This window comes from Cuculus canorus, chromosome 3, assembly GCF_017976375.1.
Source record: "Cuculus canorus isolate bCucCan1 chromosome 3, bCucCan1.pri, whole genome shotgun sequence".
In the NCBI taxonomy this organism is placed as follows: Eukaryota; Metazoa; Chordata; class Aves; order Cuculiformes; family Cuculidae; genus Cuculus; species Cuculus canorus.
In genome coordinates this window covers 38,925,947-38,951,884 of record NC_071403.1, presented here as the reverse complement: position 1 = coordinate 38,951,884, position 25,938 = coordinate 38,925,947, and the positions used below count along the sequence as shown (strand labels likewise).

General features: G+C 42.1%; 1 protein-coding gene across 2 annotated transcripts in view; it reads right to left on the bottom strand.

Annotated features, from left to right (window-relative positions):
* The window catches only part of RNF217 (ring finger protein 217), a 70,497-nt gene extending 46,284 nt beyond the window's left edge, over positions 1-24,213 (bottom strand). For both annotated transcript variants that reach the window (XM_054062546.1, XM_009557255.2), the window contains exon 1: positions 23,521-24,213. In XM_054062546.1, the coding sequence (XP_053918521.1) occupies positions 23,521-24,021 (501 nt within the window). In that variant the 5' untranslated portion in view covers positions 24,022-24,213. The remainder of the gene's footprint in view (positions 1-23,520) is intronic.
* Positions 24,214-25,938: the final 1,725 nt, after the last annotated feature.

The following is a 25,938-nucleotide window of genomic DNA, read 5'->3' as shown; positions in this document are numbered from 1 at the left end:
GTAACAAAAGAAATTCGTTTATGTATTGAAGCTGTTACAAAACAGCTAAGATTTTAATTCTAAATAGTAATTTTGCTTTGCCCTCCTGAAAAAAAGACCTAAGTCAGCATACTGGTATGTATCCCCAATTAAAAAAAAAAACCACTGCTTTTGGTGAAAAGCTGTTCTATGAAAGCTACCACAAAGTGAACAAATAGGTAAATTTCACACAGCTTAAGTGATAGAGGACTAGTGTACGCGTTGACACATTTTTAGGGATAAATTCTTCCTGGAAAAGATTAATGCCCACATACCATTACAAAGCCCAGATACTGTGTTAAAGCTTCAATTTCATAAAGTTATGTGTCCCATAATGCATTTTAAGTTTAAGCCACATTTTAATACACATTTAATGCAATAACAGATACAGCCACAACAGGGAACAAATGTACAAGATCAAGATGTGGAAACAGCACAGCCATCTCTAGGGAACAGTTTGAGACACAAGCTTAAGTGGTGGCTCTGATCCATTTTTTGAGATGCAAAAGTGAAAGCAAAACAAAAGCATCACCATGGCAGGAGCAAATTACTCATCAAACAGTTAAACTGTTACCTAAGATACTGCAGCAGCAAACTATGACACAAGATAAACCCTCTATGCAAGTTGAAAGAACAATTCTGCCACAGAACTGATCTAATACAGTAGAGAGCACCACTGGCCTAGGATGCAGTGATTTCTAAACAGGGTATTTAACAGCCAAACTATTGTACTTAATTCTCCTGCTGATCTAACTCTGGCTGTAATCTGGGGAGTTGTTATCGTGTCAGGTTAGTCTCCCTGACAGTTTGCCAGAACTAGGTCCCAACGGAAAGCCAGCCTTCACCTGGATTAATGGTGTTTGTGTACTGATTGCTGCAGACCGTCAAAAGCAGCTAGAATCTTTACACCACCACAAATATCATTCAAAATAGCAAAACAAGAGGGGAAACAGACAACACAGATGCTTTACACCAGGAAAATCAAATAACTGTTCAGAACAATATACTCTGCTTACTGCTTTTTCATAAAGTAAACAAAACATGAAGCGAGCTCATTCAAATTCCTAAAGGCAGTTCCACTAGCTGATTAGGCTGTTAAAATACTCATTTTCACATCAGGTCTGCCACAAGAGAAGAAATTACCATTTTCCTATTTGTTCCAAGTTCTCTTTAAAATAAAACAACCACAAAAACCTAAACACCACTACTTATTCATCTGTTTAAACATGTAAATCTATGCCTAAAAAACCTAACGTGATCTTTACTAAAACCACTCTACTAGTTCAAAACATCAATGTGGATTTGATGAACCTTTTGCATGTAGAGTTGTGCTCTGACAGCCTGCTTTTTCTGTAAGGCACAAGTGAAAAATAGAGGTAGAGTAAGTCAAAATGGCCGAAGTTAGACTCCCGTCTAAAATTTCAAGTTAACACCGAGGAAGAGATTGGATTATTGCAAAAATGCTGTTGTGATCAGAAAAGACTCCCCTACTTTCATGTAGAAGAAAAAACACAACACAAAATTAAGGCTTCCCTTCCCTGCCTCGTCATGTTTTTTAACTACTTTTCCTCCTCTGAGGGTAACAACAGTCCTAGCCAGTACCTGAATACTAAGAGAAAGGTAGAAGTAACTGTTGTAATCACTAAATTCAGTTCCCTGCAACCATCCTTTCTGAGTGTCTAGAGAGATTGGCCTGGAATCAAAAGACAAAATATGACTTCTACCCACACAAACTTCTCTTTCTGGATGCTACGTCATGCTTACTCTGTATTACCGAGATCATAGCCCAAGACCTTCAGTAATGCGATCAAACACTTACAGTGACCTGAATGGTTTGGAGTGTAGGTCCAGTCAAACTTCTCACACACCAGCTGGTCCAGGTATTCCTCCCCAGGTCTTAGATGCCTTCAGCCACTCTAGCGTATCACAGTCAGTGAAGACTGCTGTTACCTGAGACTGCACCCTAATAGATAAAAAATTATGGAAGAATATAGCTTTCCTTTCTCCATGTCTGTGTTAGAGCAATCACGAGGCTGCAAGAACAGCCGCTTCAGCGGGCTAACTTATGAAACTTGAAGTTTTTATTTAAATAATGTTTTCCAACTGATCAGGCAGATGAATTAATTCTCCGTGACATATGATCAGTAGTGCACAACTCAAGAGAAAAAGTGGGAAACACATCCAATGAGAGACACTCTTGCAGAGTTAGTTGGCCACCAGTCATCTTACCTGTCATGTCAATCTACACCTTCAGATCACGTACCAGGTACTTCTCATGTTAACTGTGCTTACCTTTAGGAAGTCTCAAGCCTGAAATACACTTGGGAGCTCCTCCTCAGTAAAAATTCTTAATGGCAACTATAGTGTCATGGTTGGAGGGTTGCACCCAATTCCTTTCCCACACAAGTCTATGCATCAGTGTTTTCAATGCGCATCTTAAAATTACCATTCTTCAGAAAGCAGCCTGCACTTTGGCATAGCTAGGTGATTATTAGGTTTATGTGTACTTTCTGTACAAGAACTTAAAATCCTCAATAGCATGCACGGAAATGCTTCACTGAGCTTCAGGTCTGAACGCAGCATTTGCTCCAACACCCACCCTGCAGCCCTTCAGATGGTCTTCATGCTTTCTGCCTCTCTACAAAGACTACTTCTGCCCTGCTCTCAGCCGTCTTCCTGAAGGATACAAGAGTCTCATCTGGAAAGCTAAAGCAAAGGGAATAGTTATGAACAAACTAGTTTTTTTTCAGATGAATAAATGCATTACCTGTAATGAAACAACTAAGTTAATAGGTATACTTTGCAACTTCTGAATAAAAAGCAGGGAGGAACTCTATTAACAGCTGTCATATATGCTACAGAATACAATCAAGCAGCTGGCTACATGAATAAAACAATGATTATAGAAGATATACTACAAACAGGACATCTCATTAATTTGCCATACACTGCAATGAGTTTTTACTAAACACATTTCATTGTTCTGTTCCAGGAGTGAAGACAATACCTCCAGAAACTACAACTTAAAACAGTTATGGTGGGGAAAAAAGTCCCTACAATTGGAGGAAAATCACTGTTTATTGTTCCTGTAGATACTACCTATTCATTGACAAAGTTACTTCAAAATTGTCTGAACCCTCCCGTCAAAAAAAAAAAAAAAAAAGAAATCAATAATTGACTGTGAGGATCTGTAAAGTGATGAACAGTTGTTAAATACACCGAAACATCACTTCTGCTAGCATTAAACTTTTGCAGGGCTCTAGACACTGGGTTGCCACAGTGAATATTTAAAGAAGCAGCTTTGCTCCTACCAGAATGTATCAAGAGTTTTTAAACCACCACTAGTAATGACCACAGTGTGGGTACCAGGGGTTGGGCAGGTGAAGTATGTATCAACTATATCCATCTCTCTGATTGTTACAGAGGAAACAAACTTCTCCAAAGTATATGACTTCATTGATATTGTCATTGAAACAGAAACACACCACATGACGCTGAAAACCACTAATCTGTCTATCCAAATAAGACCACTCACAAAATACTACTTTTGTTTCAGATTTTTAATGGGACAAGAACTATTAATTTTTTTAAAATAACCTGACAGTTCTTCTACAGCAAATATTTGTAATTAGTAGCTGCAAACTGCAATTACTCTCTATTGTTAAGCAATTAATGATGATCATTTGCCACCAACATAAGCTTCTGTAGAGGCCTGGCTAGCTGCAGATGTTTACCTCAGGAAGAGGAAAGCAGTCACAGATGCTCTAGATTGTTTGGGGAGAGGAAGAGGACAAGAAGGGGAGATTTGGCGAAAAGAAAGAAGCAGCATCCACTTAAGCCTTTCTCAATAAGTCTTTGTCTTTCCCACAAGTCACGCTTTTTCTCTCCTGCAGTTTTTCCCCGGAACATAAATGTCCTCTTGCCTGACATAGAAGAGGATAGGGGAAAGTCCACTCTTCAAAATGTTCTGAATCTACCTGTTTTCCCTCACTTTGAAAACACACACAGAGAGGCTGGCTACCCTCTGAACTGCTCCTGCTGCCCTGTACCTTTGACCAGGGAAGGCTCCACACTTCTGAAGTCTCCTTTTAATATGCACCTGCACCAAACAGCGGGAGCCGCTGCTGAGAACTGCTGCTGCAAAGCACATTGGTTTTCTGCCCAAAAGAAAGGCAGTATTATTTGTATTTGCGACTTCTGTGGTTTTGGGAGCATACCCAAAGACCAAGATAAGCAATGTGTTTGTTGTACTTCTCACCAAAGCATTGTCTGCAGATGATGCCAAAAAAAAGATTGAAAACACTGCTGCATGAGAACAAACATAGCTGTGTTCACATCCTAGTAATTTCAGTAATTTTGGAATTTCTGTTTATGCGTGCCTGTTTTTCATTCTCATCACCTCAATACACTATAGGTAAACATACCAGAAGTATCATAAAAGCTGACAATTTCCAGCAGCACCAGCAGGACAAATAAAAGAGCTTGACAGACCCAATAAATAAATTTTCCAATGGTTAAGACTTCTAGTGCTTATTAAAATATGATTCAGCACATTCCTTGGTGGCAAGAGATGAGGCTCAGTGACTTTCCCACTCCCTTATTTCCAGCTGGATAGGGAAGGACAGCAGAAGCATCTCTCCAGAGCTAGTCTCTGGCACTCATCCCTGACCAGTATGATCAGCTGATATCCCACTGTGTGCCCATGCAGCTATATCATTTCCTAAAGACCCAGTGGCTCACTGAACTTTCAGTATCATTAATTACTTGGTGGTAACATTAAGATAGCATCTCTAAAATTCAATGGTTAATCAAATGACAGTCACTAACTTTCCTCTCTCCCATGCCCTACGTATTCCCTATATAGACTGAAGATGACATAGTCAAAACAGCTTAAAGAGCAAGTAACAAAACAATGTTTTCATCAACTTATTTTGGGAACAGGGTAATTTACTCAAACAGCAAGAAAAAAGTAAATAAATTATTAAAATTTTACTAAAATATAATCCTTTAAAACTGGGTGACTTGGGTAAAAAATGACAAATGCGAAAAAGCCAAAGGATGCTTACACTGAAACCTAACAGCCACTTGCTGTCAAGCAGTGGTAAGGCAGTATCAAGGGAAAGTTTAATTTTTATGAAATCATTTAGATTTAATGAAACATCTTTTGTTAAGGGCAAATATTCCTTTGTTGTATTCTGGTGCATAGGGTATCCTAATTATAAAGCTATTTTTAGGTCAGGTCTCTGGAGTCTACTTTCAACCTCTACTGAAATACATGTTCAGTACAAACATTTTAATGTAAGTAGCCTAAGAATTATAGAAGACTGAGGGAGAGACTTTCATATAATTCAAGTGGAATAGAAAAGTGGCTGAATCTTCCAACTGACCAATGATTCTCAGTCATATTATTAGTCACATCTCATGCTTTCACATGCAGAACCATTGTGCAAGTTCTGTACAATTAACAACTTATTATATGTGAAGAAGTCTGACAAAATTATATACATCAGGAAAACAGTAAACATTGGTAAAATCCAGAAAAAAAAGTAAGAAACCCCACACCAGTGCTTATTTCCATATACTATGCATGTTTTGTGTGCTAAGCACAAATGTCTATACTTAAAAATAAGTGCAAGTTACAGTCCCATTTGCCTTCTCATTTCCAAAACTAATCAATAAGAAAGAACAGGTTAGCAAGTCTTTCACTAGATAGGAAGAATGATAAAATAGAGATCATAAAAGCATTTTTTTAATGTGCATCCTCAGTTACTTCTGCACACCAAACCTCTAAAGAAATTTATTATTTACCCATTACAGCATATAAATGTCCTGCAAATAAGAATGCCTTTTTCCTATTACCTTGACTTAACTCAAAGCATAGATCCTAGTGACTTTGAGTGCCAAAGGAGACTTCACAAACTGTGTTACTGCAGTAAGCGGTCATCTGTGAGAATTGTGGATTTGGGTATTTGGCTAGGATTACCTTGGAAGGCTCTAACACTGCCAGGAAAAAACAAAAAGCACAATGCAGTTTTTAGCTTAAGTATTATATTCTTCTCTCTCATCTCACTGCTCCTGGACTTATGAAAAATGTAATAATCCTCCTCCTCCAAATCAGTTGTATGGCAGACTATCAGCTTCTATGCACCTTGCCAGCAAACTGGAAGTCAATCATCACGAACAGAGGTAAAAACCTGATGCTTGAACTTAGGGAATAACCACTAGCAGTATTAGGCAGTTATTTTATGCTGATAAGCTGTGAGAAAGATTTGCCAGAGGAGAGCTCATCCTAGGCAGAACAAACATCTACAGCAAGCAGACACTTGGCCTCTCCTCCTTCCTGCCTCAGCTTCCCACCACGCTTCTGGCCTTTCTGTGCCAGGCTTCCCCACATCAAATTGTTCTCTTTACCACATCAGCCCTGGTTACCTCTCATTCTCCACACCAGAATCCTTACAGGACTCTCATTAGCATGCCGGCTGTCTTCAGCTCCCATAACCTGAAACAAGGCTTCCCATCCCACTCAATTTAATTCCTCTACCACCTTCATGCTGCTGTTCTTGCTGTGTTCCAGTTTGTCTGCTCTCCCTGGGCAGCGGGAAAGGAACATGTATGCACACCAGAGAGGTGCCACTCTGCTCCAGGACTCATCACAGCCTATTACAGGCATCTAAAACAGCCAGGATGGACAAAAAGTGAATCTTGCTCCAGTTCCAAAAGACTGGGACAGCTTGATGTCAGAATCAATAGAGAGTTAAACAACATAACGAAAAATCTGCATGTTTAACTGCAGTTTTTCATCACATACCATTTGATTCCTTACGGAGAACATTTGCAAACATCAAGACAAACATCCTTCAATAATGAGTTCCCCACTCAATGACAAAGATTTTTCGTGAAATAGCCTAAATATAAATATACTGGCAGGAACAACAAAATAAATAGGTTTCTCCAAAGTTCACACTCCAAGGTATCCAAACCAACTCTTAGCTAGGATTTTCTCCACAGATTCAAGTGGGATGAACATTTCCATTTGGAAGAAACTAAGAACATCTAGAAACCTGGGCAAGGATTGATCAAATTCTAGCAGAAGACAATAAATTGCAACTGTGATAGATGGAAGATGCTTTTACTCAAGAAAAACATGCACCTGCTGAATTCACATGAGACTTCAGTGATTTTAGCTGTGATAGCAGATAAACATCTTACAACGGAAGGTGGTGGATTCATGTCCTACATAGACTAGACAAACTGCACATGTGAAGTACTCTCTACTGTATACCAGAAGTACTTTTAAGAGACAATTGCAAAGTAAAACCCATTGACCCAAACTGAAGTACAGCACAGCAAAGCAAACCTAGCCAAACAGCAGCAACACTCAACAGATCTAACCAGACAATGGGAACATTGAAAAAAAAAAAAAAGCAGAGGGCAAAGCCCACAAGAAGAGACTAGGACTGTATTATGTTTTATTTAGCTGCTGCCAAGATGGGAGCATCACAATTCTGCCTCTCTTCCAGGATTCTGGATGCCGATATCCTGCAGCATGCAAGTTCAGACGGAAAATAATAGCAAGAGATCAAACAAAAATCCAAAAGGAAACATGAAAGAAGAAAGGAAACTATACAAAATGCACATATTTCCCCTTGCACGGAATGATCTGTGATTTAACTTCAGTATGAAGGTTTAATTATCAGATATTTGTACTGTTACAGAAGTCAGTGTCATTCCATACAATATTTACAGGTTCAAGAAAATTTCAACAGTTAGGTAGTGCTCCCTCAAATTTAGAGTTTTCAAGCAAAAAAGCATTTTTAGAATTTTACAAGTTTGCAACTAGTTTCACATGAAACAGTACCAAACCCCACCATTCTTTCCCCAAAAAGTTGAAGGAAGCATGATTTTTAAGGTAGTTTAAACCGGAATTAACTATCAGAGATGCTTTCAAGGTTTTCCATTGTGGTCACTATAGGACAGCTAAGACTGATCAGCTATCATACTTCCATATTTCTCCAGTTTAAAAAAAAAAAAAATCATGAGCAATTTCTTATTTGCTCAGGTTTGCAACATGTAGTATCAGCACACTTAACATATCTGTTGTACAACACAAGACGTGCTACATTCAGCTAACTTCCCTAAATCCTATTCCCCACAAAATATCATTTCTAAAATGCAGATTAAGCAGTAAAGCAATATTGTGCTAAATCAACACTACATTTCACACTGCCACGTGGTGTGTTCTCCACATTGAGCAGTGACAGCAGCTCTTTTTTAAATAAAGCCTGTTTTCTTTCTGGTTTCATTACCACAGCCCTACCTGCCCAGCCATATTAGTCACTTCCTGCACAAGCACTTGAACACCTACATGAAATCAAAGCACCTCTTATTATATCCAACACAGTATATAGGTTGAACCAAAACATTATAGGCTGATAATTGAGCAAACCTGTCCTCTGTGCCATTACACAAGGGTGTCACCTGTGAAACACTCTGGATATGAACTCCACTGCTTCAGAGAAAAACTAATTCCTCTTCTCAATACCTTTCAACCTCCAACCAAATTCTGCTTGGGGGTGGGGGGGGAAGAAGGAAAAGACGACAAATTAAGTCTTAATCTCATGGTTACTCCACCCTCTTCTCCTCACTTCTACAGCTCGAGAGACAGGTAAGAAAAATGGAGAACAAAACTCTTCTGCTACTCGAGGGATAGGTCTTCAAAAGCCGAGCTTGATCTCCAAAATGAGCAGACTGAAATTATAAACAGCTGTTCAATAAGAGTAACACAGTAGTTCAGGAAAGATATAAATCCCAAGTCTCCCCAGCCACAAGTAACAATGCTTTCCATAACCTCGCAGTGAGGGGGGTAGGTGAAAAAAAAGCTGTAATTTCACCGACATGAACATAGTTTAGCCCCCACTCCAGAGGTGTACAGGGATAGCAAGGAACAGCGAAGAGCAGCTTATGCCAGCTGTACCTGGTGTGTCAGAGGTTCAGCTTTCACTCAGCTGTCCAAGTTTAACACTAGAGTGTGACACCATCAGTATAAAGCATGGTCAGTTCTCACAGAAATCTGTGACATGGATCATACTTGCTCAAGAGCAGCTGGACAGGCAAAAGGATGTGACAGCTGATTACACAGATACTCATGCAAGGACATCTCTCTCCTTGTCAGTTATACATTGTCAAGAAGAAAAATACGACAAACACTCCAATGATATGACAGAGTCCATAGCTGAAAAACAATTCCTTCCTCTAAAATCACACAGCAACAGATGTTTGATTTTTTTTCCAATACAAAACTTTCAGTTTAACGTTATTGATGAATAATCTATATTCATGTTAGCGAATGTGACCACGTTAGTCTTAAGTTGTATAAACCTGTACCTTTTCAGAGTATGACTGCAAATACTGTGGCAAAAGGATCACTATGGAAAGGAAATACCATTTCAAAAAGCTCCTGACAGTGGAAAGGAAGTTCATCCAGGAAAAGGAAGGAGAGCAAAAGTTAGAAGCTACTGAGGTCACTGTCCAGGATTTTTACAGCCCTCATTAGATAAGCATATACCTTTTGAAGCAGCTCAACTTCCTGTCATAAATAAAGGTTTTATTACACACTCAAAATGCATATCAGCCAGCTGATTCCTCCATTTCATCTGCCTTTTGTATTTCTTGGGCAGTATTTCTGCATTTTTCAAGCATTTCAATAGGACATTACCCAAGATACACTACTATTTTACATATTCCAGCTACAGTTCTCATTCATTTTTCTACCATGGCTTACATATATGAAGCAAGCCATTAAAAAAAACTTAAGCTTGCATCTTCTGAAAATATTTTTCATGTTTTGGTGCCTTATGGTGTCAGTGTGCATCTGTCTTCATGTTTGGAAAGATTTGTTCAAATCCAGAAATCAGTTTGTCATGATCAGATTAGTGCCCGATAATGATTTCGGAGCCAAAAATGAATTCAATTAGCGCTTCCACGAAATTTAGCTTCCCAGACAGACTTCACTGATGACCTCAGAGATACTATACAAAACTAAAGCCTGCAAGAGACCAATTTGGTTTGGTATAAACCTAACTTAACAGGAACTGAATAAATATACCCTTTAATGCTATACATCTTCAAAGGTGTAAACACATGCAGGATACTGAAATGCAAGACATATGCTTCGCTACCCAGACTCCACCTCTGTTAAAGATCTGTTGATTTTCCATGTGAATCTAAAGTCTGCATAAAAAGCATAACAGCTTTAAACTCATTCAGGCAGCTTGGCGGTATATTTTGTCATGAATACAGAAACTCAATGTTTACTACATCTCAGTAAAACACTGTGTATACTAGACCAGGCAAAGAGCTAGGATGGATTACAGCAGAATCTCCAGCAAATCACCTTGCAATGACCTTCAGTTACCAAAAGACTACCCACTAGCCAACAGAAGTACTTCAAGGATGCTAAAATTCTTCAGCAAAACTTGTCAGATATTGGTATCAAAAACTGGAAGGGGAAAAATGCCTTAAGATGAGACAATAAATCCAGAACAACGATTCTGCAGCCTGTCAAGCAAGGCATACAGCTAAACTAAAGATTAACAGAAAAACAGGGAAGTTCAACAACCAGCTACCACCTTCCAATAATTTACAACACATCTGCCTAGCCGGTAACGATAGTTTCACAAAAAAAAAAAAAAAAGAAATAAAAATCAAAATCAAATCCAACACCCAATTTCAGAGATTTTTCAGTGTTACATAGCTTTTCTTTGGTACTTTAATCATCTGTTCTGTTCATTGTTTTCACGAAATTGCAGTCTGTGGAAACCAAAACAAACAATCGCTGGTCTTTGCTAACTGTTCTGTCTCATAAGTTTCTTTAAACAACACCCTGCATGAATTCCCTTGGAGAGTTACTTTACAATGGTACCCTCTACAGTCTAGGTCAATTCAGGTAAGGGCACTGCAGTCTCTCCTCCACCAGCACCAGCAGAGGGGCACAGGGAAGGGATTACTTGGAAATCGCACCAATATAGACAGATCAGTCTAAGCAAAAACAGTCTTGTAACACAGTTTTGAAATTTATTTAAGAGCCATTTCTACTAAAATCAGTGCAAGACGTTTGACTTCAGATACATTTACAGACCAAAAAATGTGAGAAAGCAAACATGATACAAAGTGCGCTGCTTGCAGGTACATTTTGGGCATTAGAAAATCCTTTGGTGTTTTCAATAGTTAAAAAAAAAAGTAATGACAGACAAAATTCTTCTACTACTTCATCACTGGACTCAAACTTCTCCTCAGAGTGCACTTGAAGAAGCACAGGCAGTCTTCCCATCCAACCAGGACAAATTCAGCCCATAACGGTGCACACAACAAGTTCTTTCTGATGCATTGAAAGTGCTGGCTTTGAGAACTATTCAGATATTTAAGGTCCCTTCCAGCCCTAGCTATTCTAAGATTCTATGAATCTATGAGATACTGCACCCTTCTTCCTAAATTCAGAGACTGGAATGGCTCTCCCAGGTCACTCCCTTCTGTCCAAAATATACAGGCTTATGGTGACTTGTAACCTAACTTAACTCATTAAATTTTTATGAGTTTTATTAAATGTTTCTGTTGTGCTAGAACTTCCTTGGAAGTACCTACCCAACTTACTCCCTCTTACACTTAGAAAGAGCAGCGATTTCTTCTCCCAATTTTCCGTACGCTAAACCAAACAGTTTGGTATCTACATGACAGCACGTTTCTCCTCACAGTCCCTCCTGGTTCCTGTAATTTTTCTTAAACCCTGGTGCCCAAGATTCCAAATAAAGCCTTGCCACATACAACAGCCTCAATGCTCTCCTCTAAACTACATCCTCAAATTGCATTCACCTTTTTAGCAGTTCCATCATCATTAGCTTCTTGCATCATCTTTCATTAACTCAGATTTCCTGCCTACTACTAACGTTCCAGAAGTAAGGGGGACTCCTACTTGAAAAATGAAAATAATCAAAAATCCTCTTCCTTGCTCTCTCTTTTCACCTTAAGGACTGATAAATCAAAATTAGCTTGGATCAAAAGTCAATACAGGAACTAAATGGTAAACTAGAATCAGAATACTTGCCAAATGGTGCCAGTTCATTATTAATGGAAGGAGGGGGAAACCTCTACTTGTCTCCTACCCTTCCCTCCAAACTCAAACATCTCAATGCTTCTCGCTAAGAAACATGCTTCTAGCTTGTGAAAGCTCTAGTACAGCCCATTCATGCCAATACATGTGCAAGTGTGATCTGTGTGCAGCTAAGAAAAACTCTACAGTCATTGTAATAGGCTTAATTTTTTTATGGGACAAAACAACATACCTACAGAAACATAAAAAGTCAATTCTAGTAGAAAAGCATATACTGGAATAGTAAAGACTTGAGTTTGCCAGCAAAGATCAAGATGATGCATACCAGTGCTTCCATGACAGTGCTGTAGCTTGCTCTGTTGTGCATTTAAAAATAATATCACATTTAATAACAGTCTTCAGGCACTTTGTCTCTGCAGAAAAAGACTGCTCCTCCCCCCCCGAAAAAAATCACCCCAGAAACCTACGCAATAAAACACCCAAAATCCCTCTGTCATTTTGAGCTTTACATTTTTTCATTTGTTATTCAAACAGGTAAGCCACAAGGAATTATTTTCAAAGCTCTTTGGTGAAGGAAAAATTTCTCTCAAGAAAATAACAATCATACTAGGTACTGCTTAGTTGCAGCAAGTTAAAGCTGTCGAAACAATCAAGATCAAAAAAGAGGTTCCTCATCTGCAAGAATATTCACATAAAAAACTTCACTTTTAAAACTTCTTTAGGAATAATTTATTCTATGTTGTAAAACACTTGGGGATGCTTTAGAATTCCAGCTATTTGAGAGCTTCTTTCTTAATGATGCCACTGTCAGCAGACACAGGACTACTGGGTACCCACTGGGCTGGCCTGGGAACCTCAGTGCTGCAAGCAGCTCAGAGAAACTCTGGACCATGCCACGATGCCTGTCCAAGAGCTGTGAGTACAGACACACCTTTAGGCACTGGACAAGACATGACTTCCATCTGGATTGCGAAAGAGGAAATGATGCAGCAACAGGACCAGATTGCAGGTTTGATTTTACCAAGTTCTAATTAAAACCTCCACACACTGTCACATTCAGAATGTACTGTCCCCTTCCCTCGTGCTGACTTTTCAATTGTTTTGTTCCAACAGTCTGTCACGGTTGCTAAAATAAATGGCCCTGCCTAGCCACGGACACTATTTAGTACCACTCTGTGGTGGAATAGACACCTGCACGCTGTGCATGAGACAATTAGGAATTGGGTAAGACAAACAAACAAAAAAAGAGTAAGACTGGTTGTGAAAGGTTAAGTTTAACCCAGATCAGTTTTTCTGCAGGTTGATCAGATGATGCAGAAACAGTAAAGACCAAGTTGAAGGAATGGTGAGCAGCACTAACAGCTAAAACAGCTGTAAACTTTCAGCTTTAGACAAAAGGTCTGCTTTTCTTGATATAGCAAGAAGAAGAATGAGTCTGGAACTCATTTTATATCCTTAATTTACTGGAAGTGGTGTCTTATCTTCATCTAGATATGTCTCAGTCTGCATTGGCTTAGGTGAGCTCCTCATGAAGCATTATACTTCAGGCAGGATTTGCTGAGTTACTCTCACAAAATAAACAGCAAATTAAACCATCACACAAAATACCTACTGAACCAAAAACACTGTATTGTTCAGCAGCAGTAGTCGCATCTCACTACAAAGAAGTCTTAAGTCTTAGAGACTGGGAAGCTGCCAGTTATTTAAAATAAAGTTACAACTCAAGATAACGCCTTGAAAGAATGGGTGTATTCACAAGTTTGAAAACTACTCTCAAGTTTTACTAAAAAATACAACAGAAGCAAATCTTAATCTACTTTCCATTCTATAAATAAGTGAAAGTGTCTGAGGCTGCTTAATTTCGACTGCCTATATGTATGTGTAAACTTTGAGATCTATAAATTTTAATACTGTGTTTGACTCCAGCTACATTGAGGTTCAGACAGCCACATATACATCAATACCCGTAAGCTTCTAACAGCAACAACCATTTACACAGAACTTCTGTGTTTTACAACTGATTTTCTAGCCTTACTCCTGAGTAGGATTAAGGCACCACAATAAAACCAACATAATTCTTCCTGGAGTCCTAACATCTACATTTTGTAGTTGGTATGCAACACTTAGCACCTAAATACTACATGGGGCATGTTTGCTCTTCTGTGGATCCATCCACCCTAGAAAACTTTGAAGTTGCACATTCTTTACCCTTTTTAAACTGCATGCTAATACCATAAAGTTAACTAGAGAGAGTTTCCAAGCTATTGCACAACTGAGCCGTACTTGCACTTGAAAAAGCACTGAGCAGTTATGTACTTGCTTCTGTAAGGCCACTGAAGGAGTACTTCTAAGCAGAGAAATTATAACTGGTACTGCACAGGTGTGATGGAATGGAAAAGCACAAGGTCTCCTCTCCCCAAGGCACACTGACACAGCCAGCAACATCAAAATAGCTGAAAGTGTTAAGAAGACCTCTCCCAATATTCCTTTGCTCCCACAGACCAGCAATAGTACTGACAATAGCACAGCACTTCTTTTTGCCTGTTCAAAAAGCAGCACCTCTCACACCATTTCTGTAATTATGCCACAGACGGAACACTACATCCACCTACTCCAGCTCTGTTGCTTATGGAGTATAGAAGTCATCAAGCAAGACACTAATTCATCACTTTCTATACTTTAAACCATGTTTAAAATTCCCCCCACCCCCTTTTTAAGGTTAGATTTGTTTCCTACGCACCCTCATCCAAAAGGAAACCAGAGAGACATCTAGTCCAGTTTCAATTTCTGGCCACCGTTTACCAGAATAACCAGATAGAATTCAGCCGCAGGTTTAAATGGAGGCAAAAAAACCCCACCTTATATATGGAGGCCACCAGTCTCCATGATTACCTTTTGTTTTATGAAAGCATAACCTAAGCAAGCCCACCTTCTGAGGCAAACAGATTCTTACAACATCACCAAGCTCTTCCCATCCTGGCAATCATCTTCTCATTCTTCTTCCTTCCTCGAATTGTGTTAGCAACCTCACAGAGCCACATCACAGCCAAAACAGTTTGGATAGGACTTCCCTTTCCTACAAGCTAATGGGACAGAGTCATTCACATGCCCACCCTACATCCCTGAGCTGATACACCACCATTCCTATTGGATGAGGGAAGCAAATCTACCAACCTAGAGAGAGGTATTTACCTTGGCTTCTATTTGATATCATGTCAGTAGTAGAAAACAATACACAATGGCATCAGCATGACTAGGTTTGAGAGAGTTAAACTTTGTTCCTTATACTTTCCTCTACGATATCCAATATAGTTTGTACCGTTCTTAAAAACACCACTGGGGGAGGAAATGGAAGGAAAAAAGTATTTTTATTATTTCAGTTTGATATAGAGACCTTTGCTGTTTTATAGCTGCGCTATACAGTCAACTATCAGGCTCGTAAGGAAAAGGAAGTAGGACAGCTTCAGAAATTTCTTGATCTTTTCATGACATTTTAATCTAGGAAGTCCACAGCCTTTCTCACAATTAAGTAAATAAACAGGAGCAATCCTATATACCAACAAGCTTGTCAATGAAAACACACACTGATCTGAAAATGAAGCAGTAAGGTAGCAAATAAGGTAAATGTGGATTTTAAGACATTTCAGTTTCAACTCCTAAAGTGTCTTAAACTATCATTAAACTTCTGACCTTCTGCACTGTAATCCAGAAAAGCTTTCTTCTCTAGGAGTAAATGTCTTAAATTTAACTTTCATCCTAATGTCTTTTTCTTATTTCACTTACCTTAAGCAACTGCTCTCCCGTGGCTTATTAAACTATACAGTAACTGTATGTATGCTACTGCAGAAAAACATATATATAAAACTAGCTATTCAATAGGAATGCTGTTATTTTTATGTCCATGCTAACTTCCAAATAAAATTCATTCCTTTTCCTCACCAAAAATTTTTCAAATATTGTACTTAAAATTGACCAAAAAGCTAAATGGTCTCCTCAGCACTAGACAAATCTGTTACTTTTTGCATACCAGAAAAAGTCATAGGTACTTGGCAAATAAACCCCCTGTGTTTAAAAAGTCTTAGTCCAGTTCAAAGAAAGCATAAAAAAAAAAAAACAAAAAAGAGCAAGAGAAGCCTAAGTGTAAGCAGCTAAAGCATACTGAAAGACAGAAAAACCAGCATAACTGGGTGGGTAAGTAATGCCCTTCTTCACCAGTCTAGGCTCTTTTTGAAGAAATTACATCCCTTACAACTCTTAATCATTCTGACAACTTACTTGCATCCTGGCCATTTAAGACATGTACTTTCCTTGAGTCTCGCTGGTTTAGACAGCTGGATGCATTATATTTGTACAAGAGAGAGGAATGAAGGGCCAAGATGCCCCAGAGCATTTGGAAGAGCAGTTGTTCTGGCTGGAGAAACAGAGGAACTGGTCAGAAGTGAGCTTAAAGCCTTCCCAACCCCCATTTAACTCCTTTATTTTCTCTTTCTTTGGGCATTTTAAACACAACAGACCAGCCTGCAATTCATTTCACTTTAAAATTCCTGGACTGAGCCCATATCTGTGCTTGGTAACTCTTGGGAACAGCTGGTAGGAGCAGTGGTAGGGAACAACAGACCATCTCCTTGTAACTCAGCCTATGGTCCCCAACGCCAGCCCAATTTCACCATTGACAGACCAGCGAGGAGCAGTGCACTGGCTATGGGAGGCAGCTGACAAGCAGTGCTCCTGCTTCACAGAAATTACGTATTTTCAATATTAGATTTCAACCCCAGCTAACCAAAACCAGTCCTCCATTGCAATTTCCCATTCATAGGAACCCTTCAAATTCAACTTTACTATCAACACAAACATACTCATGGCACTGTTGCAGAACTCATCATTTACCCTCACTCCTTGCTGCCAACACCAACAGTTTCACACCACTTATTCTCCCCTCAACCCAGAATCCAGGCTTCTGTCCATTAGCAAAACCTTTCCTGCAAATGTTCAAAGGCGATACCGTCTTTCCTACTGCCGTCATCTCAGATGCTACAGATCAGAGTTCAATTAGAAACTTTCTTAGCTGTAGGAAGAACAGCCACTCTTTCCCCTTCCTTCCATAAAACACTGCCTAGAAAGGATGGCCACATATTCCAGCTATACATCTGTCAAAGACTTATTAAAAAAATAGGAAATCACACTATAGTAGGGTGAACTTGCAGCTACTTCTACACAGGGAACAAACACCACAAAAAAGTGATAGTATGTTGACAAGAGTATCTTGGCCTACAGGCACTAGGACAACTACACAATATTATCATTCAAGAACATTGTTCAAAACTAGTTTAAGTATTTCCAGCAATGCTTGATTTTGTAAAACCTTTTTCCAAACTTAAGTTTTGGGCCAAACTGGATCCATCAACAAGCATTCAAGGGAGACTGAAAGCCAGCTATATGCCTAGTCAACTTTGAAGACTAACATTCTACACTCCTGAAAGTACCTGGGTATCATCCCGAACTGTGCCAATAACCCCTGTCAGCTGGCTATGCAGAAGCATTTCAGCACTAGCACTCCATACGACATATCAGGAGGACAAGACACATTCAGAAGCTGTTTGTTGAAAATGACACAGAAGAAGTTTAGACACTTCTGCAGCTTACAGGTTGCTCACAGCTGACAGACCAGGTATATTAGCCTCTTCCACCTCCAACTCAGGACCACAACCACCTGACAGTGGCTGAAGTAGTTGGTTTGGTTTAGAAAGCCTGTAATCTAGCAGGTAATATATCATCTTCTCGTTCTGTACCTCTCTCCCTTCTTTGGAAAGGTCTGCATTCCAGCAGTGTCAGCTGGAGGGTGGTGGCTCATCCTGGCATCACCTCCTAGCAACTGTCCTAGCAACTCGCTAGCTAGCGTTAGAGCATGTTTTTGGATTAATAGCCCTTGCAAACACAGAGCTTCTCTCCCACTGAATGGCAGTGGCCCTTCTGAGGTCTGGTTTGACTCAGGGCACAAGCAGCTCATTAACCATCAGATGATTCAGCACTTGGTGCCTACTTTTCTGCTGCCTGGTTTTCATCAGCATCCAGACTACAGCTTTGAAGGGGTATCATTTACTTGATACAATCAGATACCTGAAGAGGCACACAGGTGTCAAATCCTTCCAGATCCAAGCCAGTACAAGTTTTAGGCAACATGGCCTGCTTATAAGTTCTCCTCTTCACTCTACGGCTTTGTAATAACATTCCCCACAAAAACCCTCACTGTAACAGCCTGCTGTTTTTTTCCCCAGGTCTTTCAGAAAAGTGATCATGCACAGATAATAAAGGGGGTCAAAACCAAGATCTTGGGTCACAGAGACAGGACGAGTAACATGTTCCAGGCAGAGAGAAGACAGCCTCTATACTTTGTGCTCAGGAGAAGGTGGCAGGATTTTACTCCCACCAAAACCATCCATACACAAGAGTCGTATGTGGCCCTCCCCACCCCCAACAATCCCTTCTGATTTACTCACAGCCACTAATCTCATTAGAGTTCCTATAATTAAAGCACCATAATATCTGATTGAGAATGTAGTATGCTGTTTAAATGAATTCACACAAAGTCCTTTAATATAAGAAGGACTGCTCTAAGAGAATTACAAGATTTACAAAATAAAGCATCACTAATGAGCATAGGATCAAAACTGGATTATCAGGTTTCCTAATTTGCATGTAGAAAAAATAGGCAGTCAAACCACCAAAGTTTCTATAAAACTTTTACAACCACTTTATAGTAAAAGTGAAACAAGTACAGATACAATTACATACACATAGCTTCAAATATTTATTACAGAACATACTGTACTTTATAGATGTTAGGAAACAGCAAATGTTACTTCGGCCTAGTCAAGACTTTTCAATAAGTGAGGACAGAGATTGTTGTTCTGAATAGCACTTGTCAGGTTTACCGATTAAGGAGATGAGAAATCACATGTAAACCTTAGCCTCTTTACCGGTCTGGGATCAGTTAAATATAAAAACCTGGTTAAACTTTAGGTCTTCTCTCTTTCTTGAGTCAAAACTCTGCCCATAACTATTTATTTTCAAAGAAAATTTCTGAACGAACAAACTCCACCTCTCTCTCCAGACACATAAATGGACAAAAAGCAAAACCACGCACAAATACTGCCTCTGACTCAGAGATACGAGCAGCCAGGAGATGTTAGTAAGTGAATCACTCATTTAGCAAACCTATGTGTGCACACAGCTTCTGGAATAACCCGGGTTTGATGCCATGTTAATTACATGGAGGGAAAGATGGGAAGTGAGGAAGATGTGAATGCAGTATTTCATCTACAAGATCGAACGCCCAGGTTATTCTGCCTACTGTCCACATTTTGTATGCTGGATTCACAAGTGCAGAAGCTCGCAGCTCCCAGCAGAACAGGAAATGGGTTTTCCACCCTTCTGATCCCAGCCTCACTCAGCACATACCTGAGAGCCCATGGAGATGGTCTCCATGAGCATCACAGTCCTAGAAGAGCAATGACATTTCAAACATGCAAACTCTTCAGTCTCATCCGTTTTACATTTGTGATTAAGCATAACAAGAAAGAACAGCTTTGGGCTGCATCAATTCTTGGAGCCAGGGCTTGTTAAGACCTGACTCAGGCTCTATGGGATCCACTCCACGTCCTAAGACGCAAAAGCCACATCATCTTCCATGCTAACCCATCACCCAAACCTACCTCTCCCTCAACTTCTCCGAGTCCAAGAGAAGAAAGACTTCGGAAACTTTTTGTGACTGATAAACTGGTTGTAGCCAGACCCTGAAAAGCCCGGAGGTATAAAGAATAGCTAAACTGATGCAGAGGTAAAGTTAAGCAATTTACCAAAAATCAGGCTCCAGATCAGCCTGGTTGCTGCAGGCTTGCCTGCTAAGCTTCTGCACCAGCCATTAAATCTTTGAAAAGGATTATGCAGCAAGGTGCTAGCGATAAGAGAGACCGAATTTAACCTCTAAGGACCTTCTGATGTGACATTCCTAAAACAATCACCCTCATTTTCCAGCGCGCCGGTAACACTAGAAGCAAACTCTGCAGCTGAGTACTTCCATCTGGATAATCTTCTTTACAAGAATACATAAACCTTCAGTTGATTTTCTGATCTATAAAGGGCTCCAAGGCAGAAGTTTTGATGGTGTTACATGCTTGCATAGAAGAAGGCAGAGTGCATTAACAGGGTTTTTTTACTTTGCTACTCCATTAAGCATAATTTTCAGAAATCACATCATCAAGAATCCACCTTTCTTCAGCAGGAAAACACACAGATATTAAAGGCATTATCAATTATTTTAGGTGTTATACTTCTGCCAACATACTCTATTTTCATCACGGAAGACCACTCCTTCAGAGCCCTAGAGTCAGCCAGTGTCCTCTCAAACAAAGGGCATAGTTTGGTACTTCTCTGGTAAGGAAAACAGATCTAAACAATGCATATTGTTGCTTAGGGTTTGGTTTTTCGCTTGTTTTGTTTGTTTTCAATTTCAGCCATATTCCTAAATCAAACTGACTGTATCCAAACCAAAAAGCTATTAAAATTTTCAAACAGAAACAGTTTTTCAGCATTTACTCCTTTTGAACTTTTGGCAAGTTCTCTTTTTTCTTTGCTATACAAACTGCTAAGTCTCAAAGATGAAAGGCAATATTATTTCTAGTCTATATCACCTATCCACCCATCCTTGTCCAAAACTCCTCTAATATAACTGACATGGAGAAGCCTTTTCTCCTTCCTCAGGATGAGTCACAGGGTCCTTCCACAGCACAAAAGAAAGATATATCACTTCTAGTTCTTCTCCAAGAAATATCACTTTCTTGTTCTTTTCAGAAAAGGAAGATAGGGGAAGAACATATTGCACCACTGTTTGAGGGCATTTCGTTTCCTTTTCCTCTGAACAGATTTATCAAGCAACTAAAATTCTGCCTGTTGGTAACAGCATCTGCAACATGTCCACAGAAATACTCTGTGAATATCCCTCCTCAAGATCAGTATCCCTGCTGCAGACATCCTTTCCTTTGCATCTCTATCCCAGGCGCATCTTTTATGCGCAGGAGTAAATAACCATACGGCTATCTGCCAGGCAGACCTCTTAATAGCTGCTGAAACAAGCTTTGCAGAGCTCTCAGCAATACTAGTGGCTTCCTTGAAGAGGACATCCCTGCATACACATCCAACAGCTGGCTGATGCTGAACTCACTTGATTGGGCATACACGTGGTTCCCAGGCCAGCAAGCTGTTTCAGCTACTAAGCTGCTGGACCAGCCTCCAGGAGCCCAGACTCAACCAGGCAGAACAGTTCTTCTGTATGGCTTTAGCTACCAGATCACATAACTTCCATTAGATTACTGCAAGGTATTCACTGTATTGCTTTAGCTCATAGGGGTTGGAACTCGATGATTGTTAAGGTCCCTTTCCAGCCAAACTAATCTATGATTCTGTGATTCCAATACTGAACCTATTTTGGGTTTGACCAGAATCTTGCTCTGATACAACTTTTTCTCAAAACTTGCAAGATCCTACACCCCTTCTTACTCAAAGAAAACAAACAGGACAAAACAGACACATTAGTGACATATCAACTATTTTAAACAAATTATACTCTAACCTTGCCCTCTTTTTCATCATTGATTTAAAAAAGGGGATGGCTTAGATAACTGAATTCAATGTTTATGCCTACACTGCAGACATCTGAATTTCATCATATGAGGTCATTTCTGATGACCCTGCCTGGACAACCCTTGAAATATTTCACTACCTGTTCTAATGAGGAAGAACTACCACAATTCATCGTGACAACTTGTAGAGCAGGCTGCAGGCACCTGCAGAAGCTACAAAACAACACTTTGCAATTTTCAGCTTCAAAGCAAGACAATATTCTGACACATGACCTCAGTGACAAGCACAAAGGTGGCACGAACATGCACTGATAACATACCCCGATATGCACTGATAACACACAGTTTCCGGTCCATCACTTAGCTACAAACCAAACCGTTCTGGGTTGCATGCATGAAGTCTCAAAAAGGCTTAAGTGTTCACGAGTTTCTGTATTACAGGAGACACACTGAACACAGCTCCGCTCCTCCCATCCATCAGCTCTCACACCCTTCTCAGTCTAAAAATAACGAAGGTGGTCCATAAAAACCCTAGTGAACTGACTATTAGTCGTAACAAATGCTACCAGCACTAGTAAATGCAATGTAGGCTACCAATGCCTGCAGAGGAGCACACGCTTCACTTCAGCCAGCACGTGCAACTTCCAAGCAAAGAAATGTTCCCTGGTCAGAACGGCACAACAACCATTTATAATGCTCAGGGCTAGCTGTAGCCGTGCATCCCAACCGCACACACACAGCTCAGTGGGAGCACAGACTGCCCCAAGCACTGCTCTGGGCCCCAACAGGTGTAAAATTTCATTCTACCACAGAACCAGCACGTCTCTATTCAGCACGTTCCAAAAGTTGCAGTTGAATAAAAACCATAAAGGCTGTAAGAAAAGGGCCTATTTGGTTTTGGTTTTCCCACACACCCATTACTTTCTGGGTATAGGGCACGCCTACACTAGGGGCAGAAACAACAGCACAAGAGTTTTGTGATGCAAAACTAGCTACTAAAAACATAAGCGAAGACAGAGCTTTGCTTTCAAGCTGCTGATTTCGGTTTGAAACAGCAGTTCTGACTGACAAAATAACGATGAATCAGAGAATAGTTTGGGCTGGAATGGACCTTAAAGATCATCAATTCCAACCCCCCTGCCACGGGCAGGGACATCCCACTAAATCAGGCTGCCCAAGGCCCCATCCAACTTGGCCTTGAACATCTCCAGGGATGAAGATGTCAGCAGCATCTACCTGCTGAGCATCTACCCACCCAGGAGGAGTCTCTGCGTACTCAGCACAGAAAAGCTGCCGCGTTTTATTCCCGGCCCGAAGAAGTTCTTGTTTGCTGTTGTAACTATGACTCCTCACGAAGAGTCACACAGATACATCCTCCACACACGCTATTTTAATCCCGTAGAGCCGAATACCAAACGCGCCGAGCATCCGAGGGGCTGCGGGACGGCGGCCAAAATCCCGAACCCCGCCAGCGCTCCCGAACTCCGTTCCTTATCACCCTTTGCACTCCTCTTTACAGGAAACCAGTGCCAGCCACGGTAACAGCAAGAGTTCGAGAACTTACAAGATAAGTAAGAAAATCATTTAAGAGACAGGGAGAGCCTGGAAAGGCAAAAGCGGCCCAACCGCACACAACGAGCAAACGCTTTGGGGAACAAATGGTCACTCAAGGAGCAGCTCGCACGCTGCCAAACGCGTTCCGAATGGGATGGGGAAGGCTTCCTCCGCCACCCTTCCCCGGCGGGGAGCTCTCGGTACCTGGGAGCTGAGGTACCGTTTGAGGCACTCCTCGCACACCGCCTTCTTGCAGCAGGACAGGGGCTTGATGGGCTTCTCCTCCAGGCACACGCGGCAGCTCAGCACCAGCAGCGGCCCGAACTCGCCGGCGATCAGCCCGGAGAAGGGCTCGGGCAGCAGGTACAAGTCCACCACCTCCACGCCGTCGCCCGCCGCTGCCACCCCTCGCCGCGCCGGGGGCTGGGGCTGCCCGGGGGCCGCGGGGCGGTCGTTCTCCACGCAGTAGACGGTGCAGTACACGTGCCGCCGGGGGGGGCGGCGGCGGCTGCTCCCCTCCAGCCCCGGCTCCTCCTCCGACAGCGCCGCCGGCTCCTCCGGCCCGGCCGCCTCCGCCTCCTCTTCGTCCCCTCGTCGCTCGGGGCCGGGCAGCGGCGGCGGCTCCGCGCTTCGCCCCGTCTCGCCATCCGAGGCCGGCTGCGGCGGCTCGTCCGGGGCGCTCAGCGAGCTCTGCCGCTCCCCCATCGCTCCTTCCCATCCAGCTGCTCCGCTTCTGCTTCCGGGTCCCGCGCACGAACCCCCCGAGGGCACCGGCCGCCTCCTCCTCCTCTTCCCCGCGGGGCGGGCAGCGCCTCAGCTCAGGGCCGCCCGCGGGGTCTCTTCCCCCACCATCGCTCTCCGCGGAGGACGCGGAGCGCGGAGCCGCCCCAGAAGGTGCCGCGGAGCCAGCGCGCGCCCCGCCCTCGCCCCGCCCCGCTCTGACGCGCCGCTCGCGGGCCGCGCCCCTCATTCAACCGTAAACACCGCGTGGTGCCCGCGTGCGGCTGCCCCCGCGCCTCCCCCCTCCCCGCCCGCCTCCCGCCTCGCAGAGCACAGCGAAAGGAGAGAGGGGGGAGTTGGGAGGTGAGCGCGGGGAGGGAACTCTGTAGGTCCCGAGGGTAACGTCTCATGAACGGGGCGTGAGCGTCCCATGGGAAACTGTCCCTAAAGAAAACAGCAGGAGCAGCGCTGTCCTCGCCGTGTGCCTTCAGGAGTAAGCTGTGCCTGCGAGAGCCACGCGCTAAAAGCAACCAATGCAGCGACGTTCGGAAAAAAAAAAAAAAATCCTTTAAATGGTTAAAAACAGGTGGATTGACGCGGATCCCGAATGGTACCTGGTTATTGGGGTACTTGCGATAGACGGGGTAGAGAAACGGCCCCACGTTCTGCTCTGAGGGTCAGTGCCTCTGCGTGAAGACAGTATCTCTGGGGCTTGACTGCATCATCATCACAGAGGGCAGGTGTCACGAAGCTGATCCTGCAGCAACTGAGTCACTTGACAAGGACCGAGAAGCTCGACGTGAGCCGGCAATGTGCGCTCACAGCCCAGAAGGGCAACCGTGTCCTGGGCTATATGAAAAGAAGCGTGGCCAGCAGGGTGAGGGAGGTGATTCTGCCTCCCTATTCTTCTTTACCTGGAGTATTGTGTCCAGTTCTGGAATCCTCAACATGAGAAGGATATGGACCTGTTGGAACGGGTCCAAAGAAGGGCTACAAAAATGATCAGAAGGCTGGAGGACCTCCCATATGAGGACAGGCTGAGAGAGTTGGGGTTGTTCAGCCTGGAGAAGAGAAGGCTCTGGGGACACCTTATAGTGGCCTTCCAGTATCCGAAAGGCGCCTCTAGGAAGGATGGAGAGGGACTTTTTACAAGGGCATGGAGTGATAGCATGAGGGGAATGGCTTTAAATTGGAAGGGGGGAAATTTAGACTAGACATGAGGAAGAATTTCTTCACCATGAGAGTGGTGAGACACTGGCACAGGTTGCCCAGGGAAGCTGTGGATGCCCCATCCCTGGAGGTGTTCAAGGCCAGGTTGGATGAGGCCTCGGGCAGCCTGATCTAGTGGGAGGTGTCCCTGCCCATGGCAGGGGGGTTGGAGCTGGATGATCTTTAACGTCCCTTCCAACCCAAACTATTTTATAATTGTATGATTGTGCAATTTTCATCCCAAACTTTGATTAGAGTGTTAATCAGAGTTTATCAGTTGCTCTGCTAGAGAAGGCATGGGGCTGGGCTAACAGGGGTAACAGGAGGAGGATGTCTACAAGTGGGGAGGTGGCTCTGTGGTGAATAAACATCAGAATTACCTGCAATTCAAGAAGCTGAAGCTTAAAGAAAACCTAGAAAGAGAATGTCATTGCAAGAGAAAGCAATATTGCTCGGTTGCTAAGTCAAAAGCACAGCAGGGGAAAAATGGTCCTGGGAAATTCAGGATGGCGATGCTAATGATATTCGACTGAGGGAAGCATTAGGCAAATATGAGTAACAGAATTGCCCTGTCCCTACTGTACTATGGACTGATGACAATAGAGTGGTCTGTGCCTGACTATGGGTCCTGCTGGTCCCAGCTGTGAATACTGGGCAGACTTGCCAGGCCTAGATGCTCCCAGTGCCCCCCAT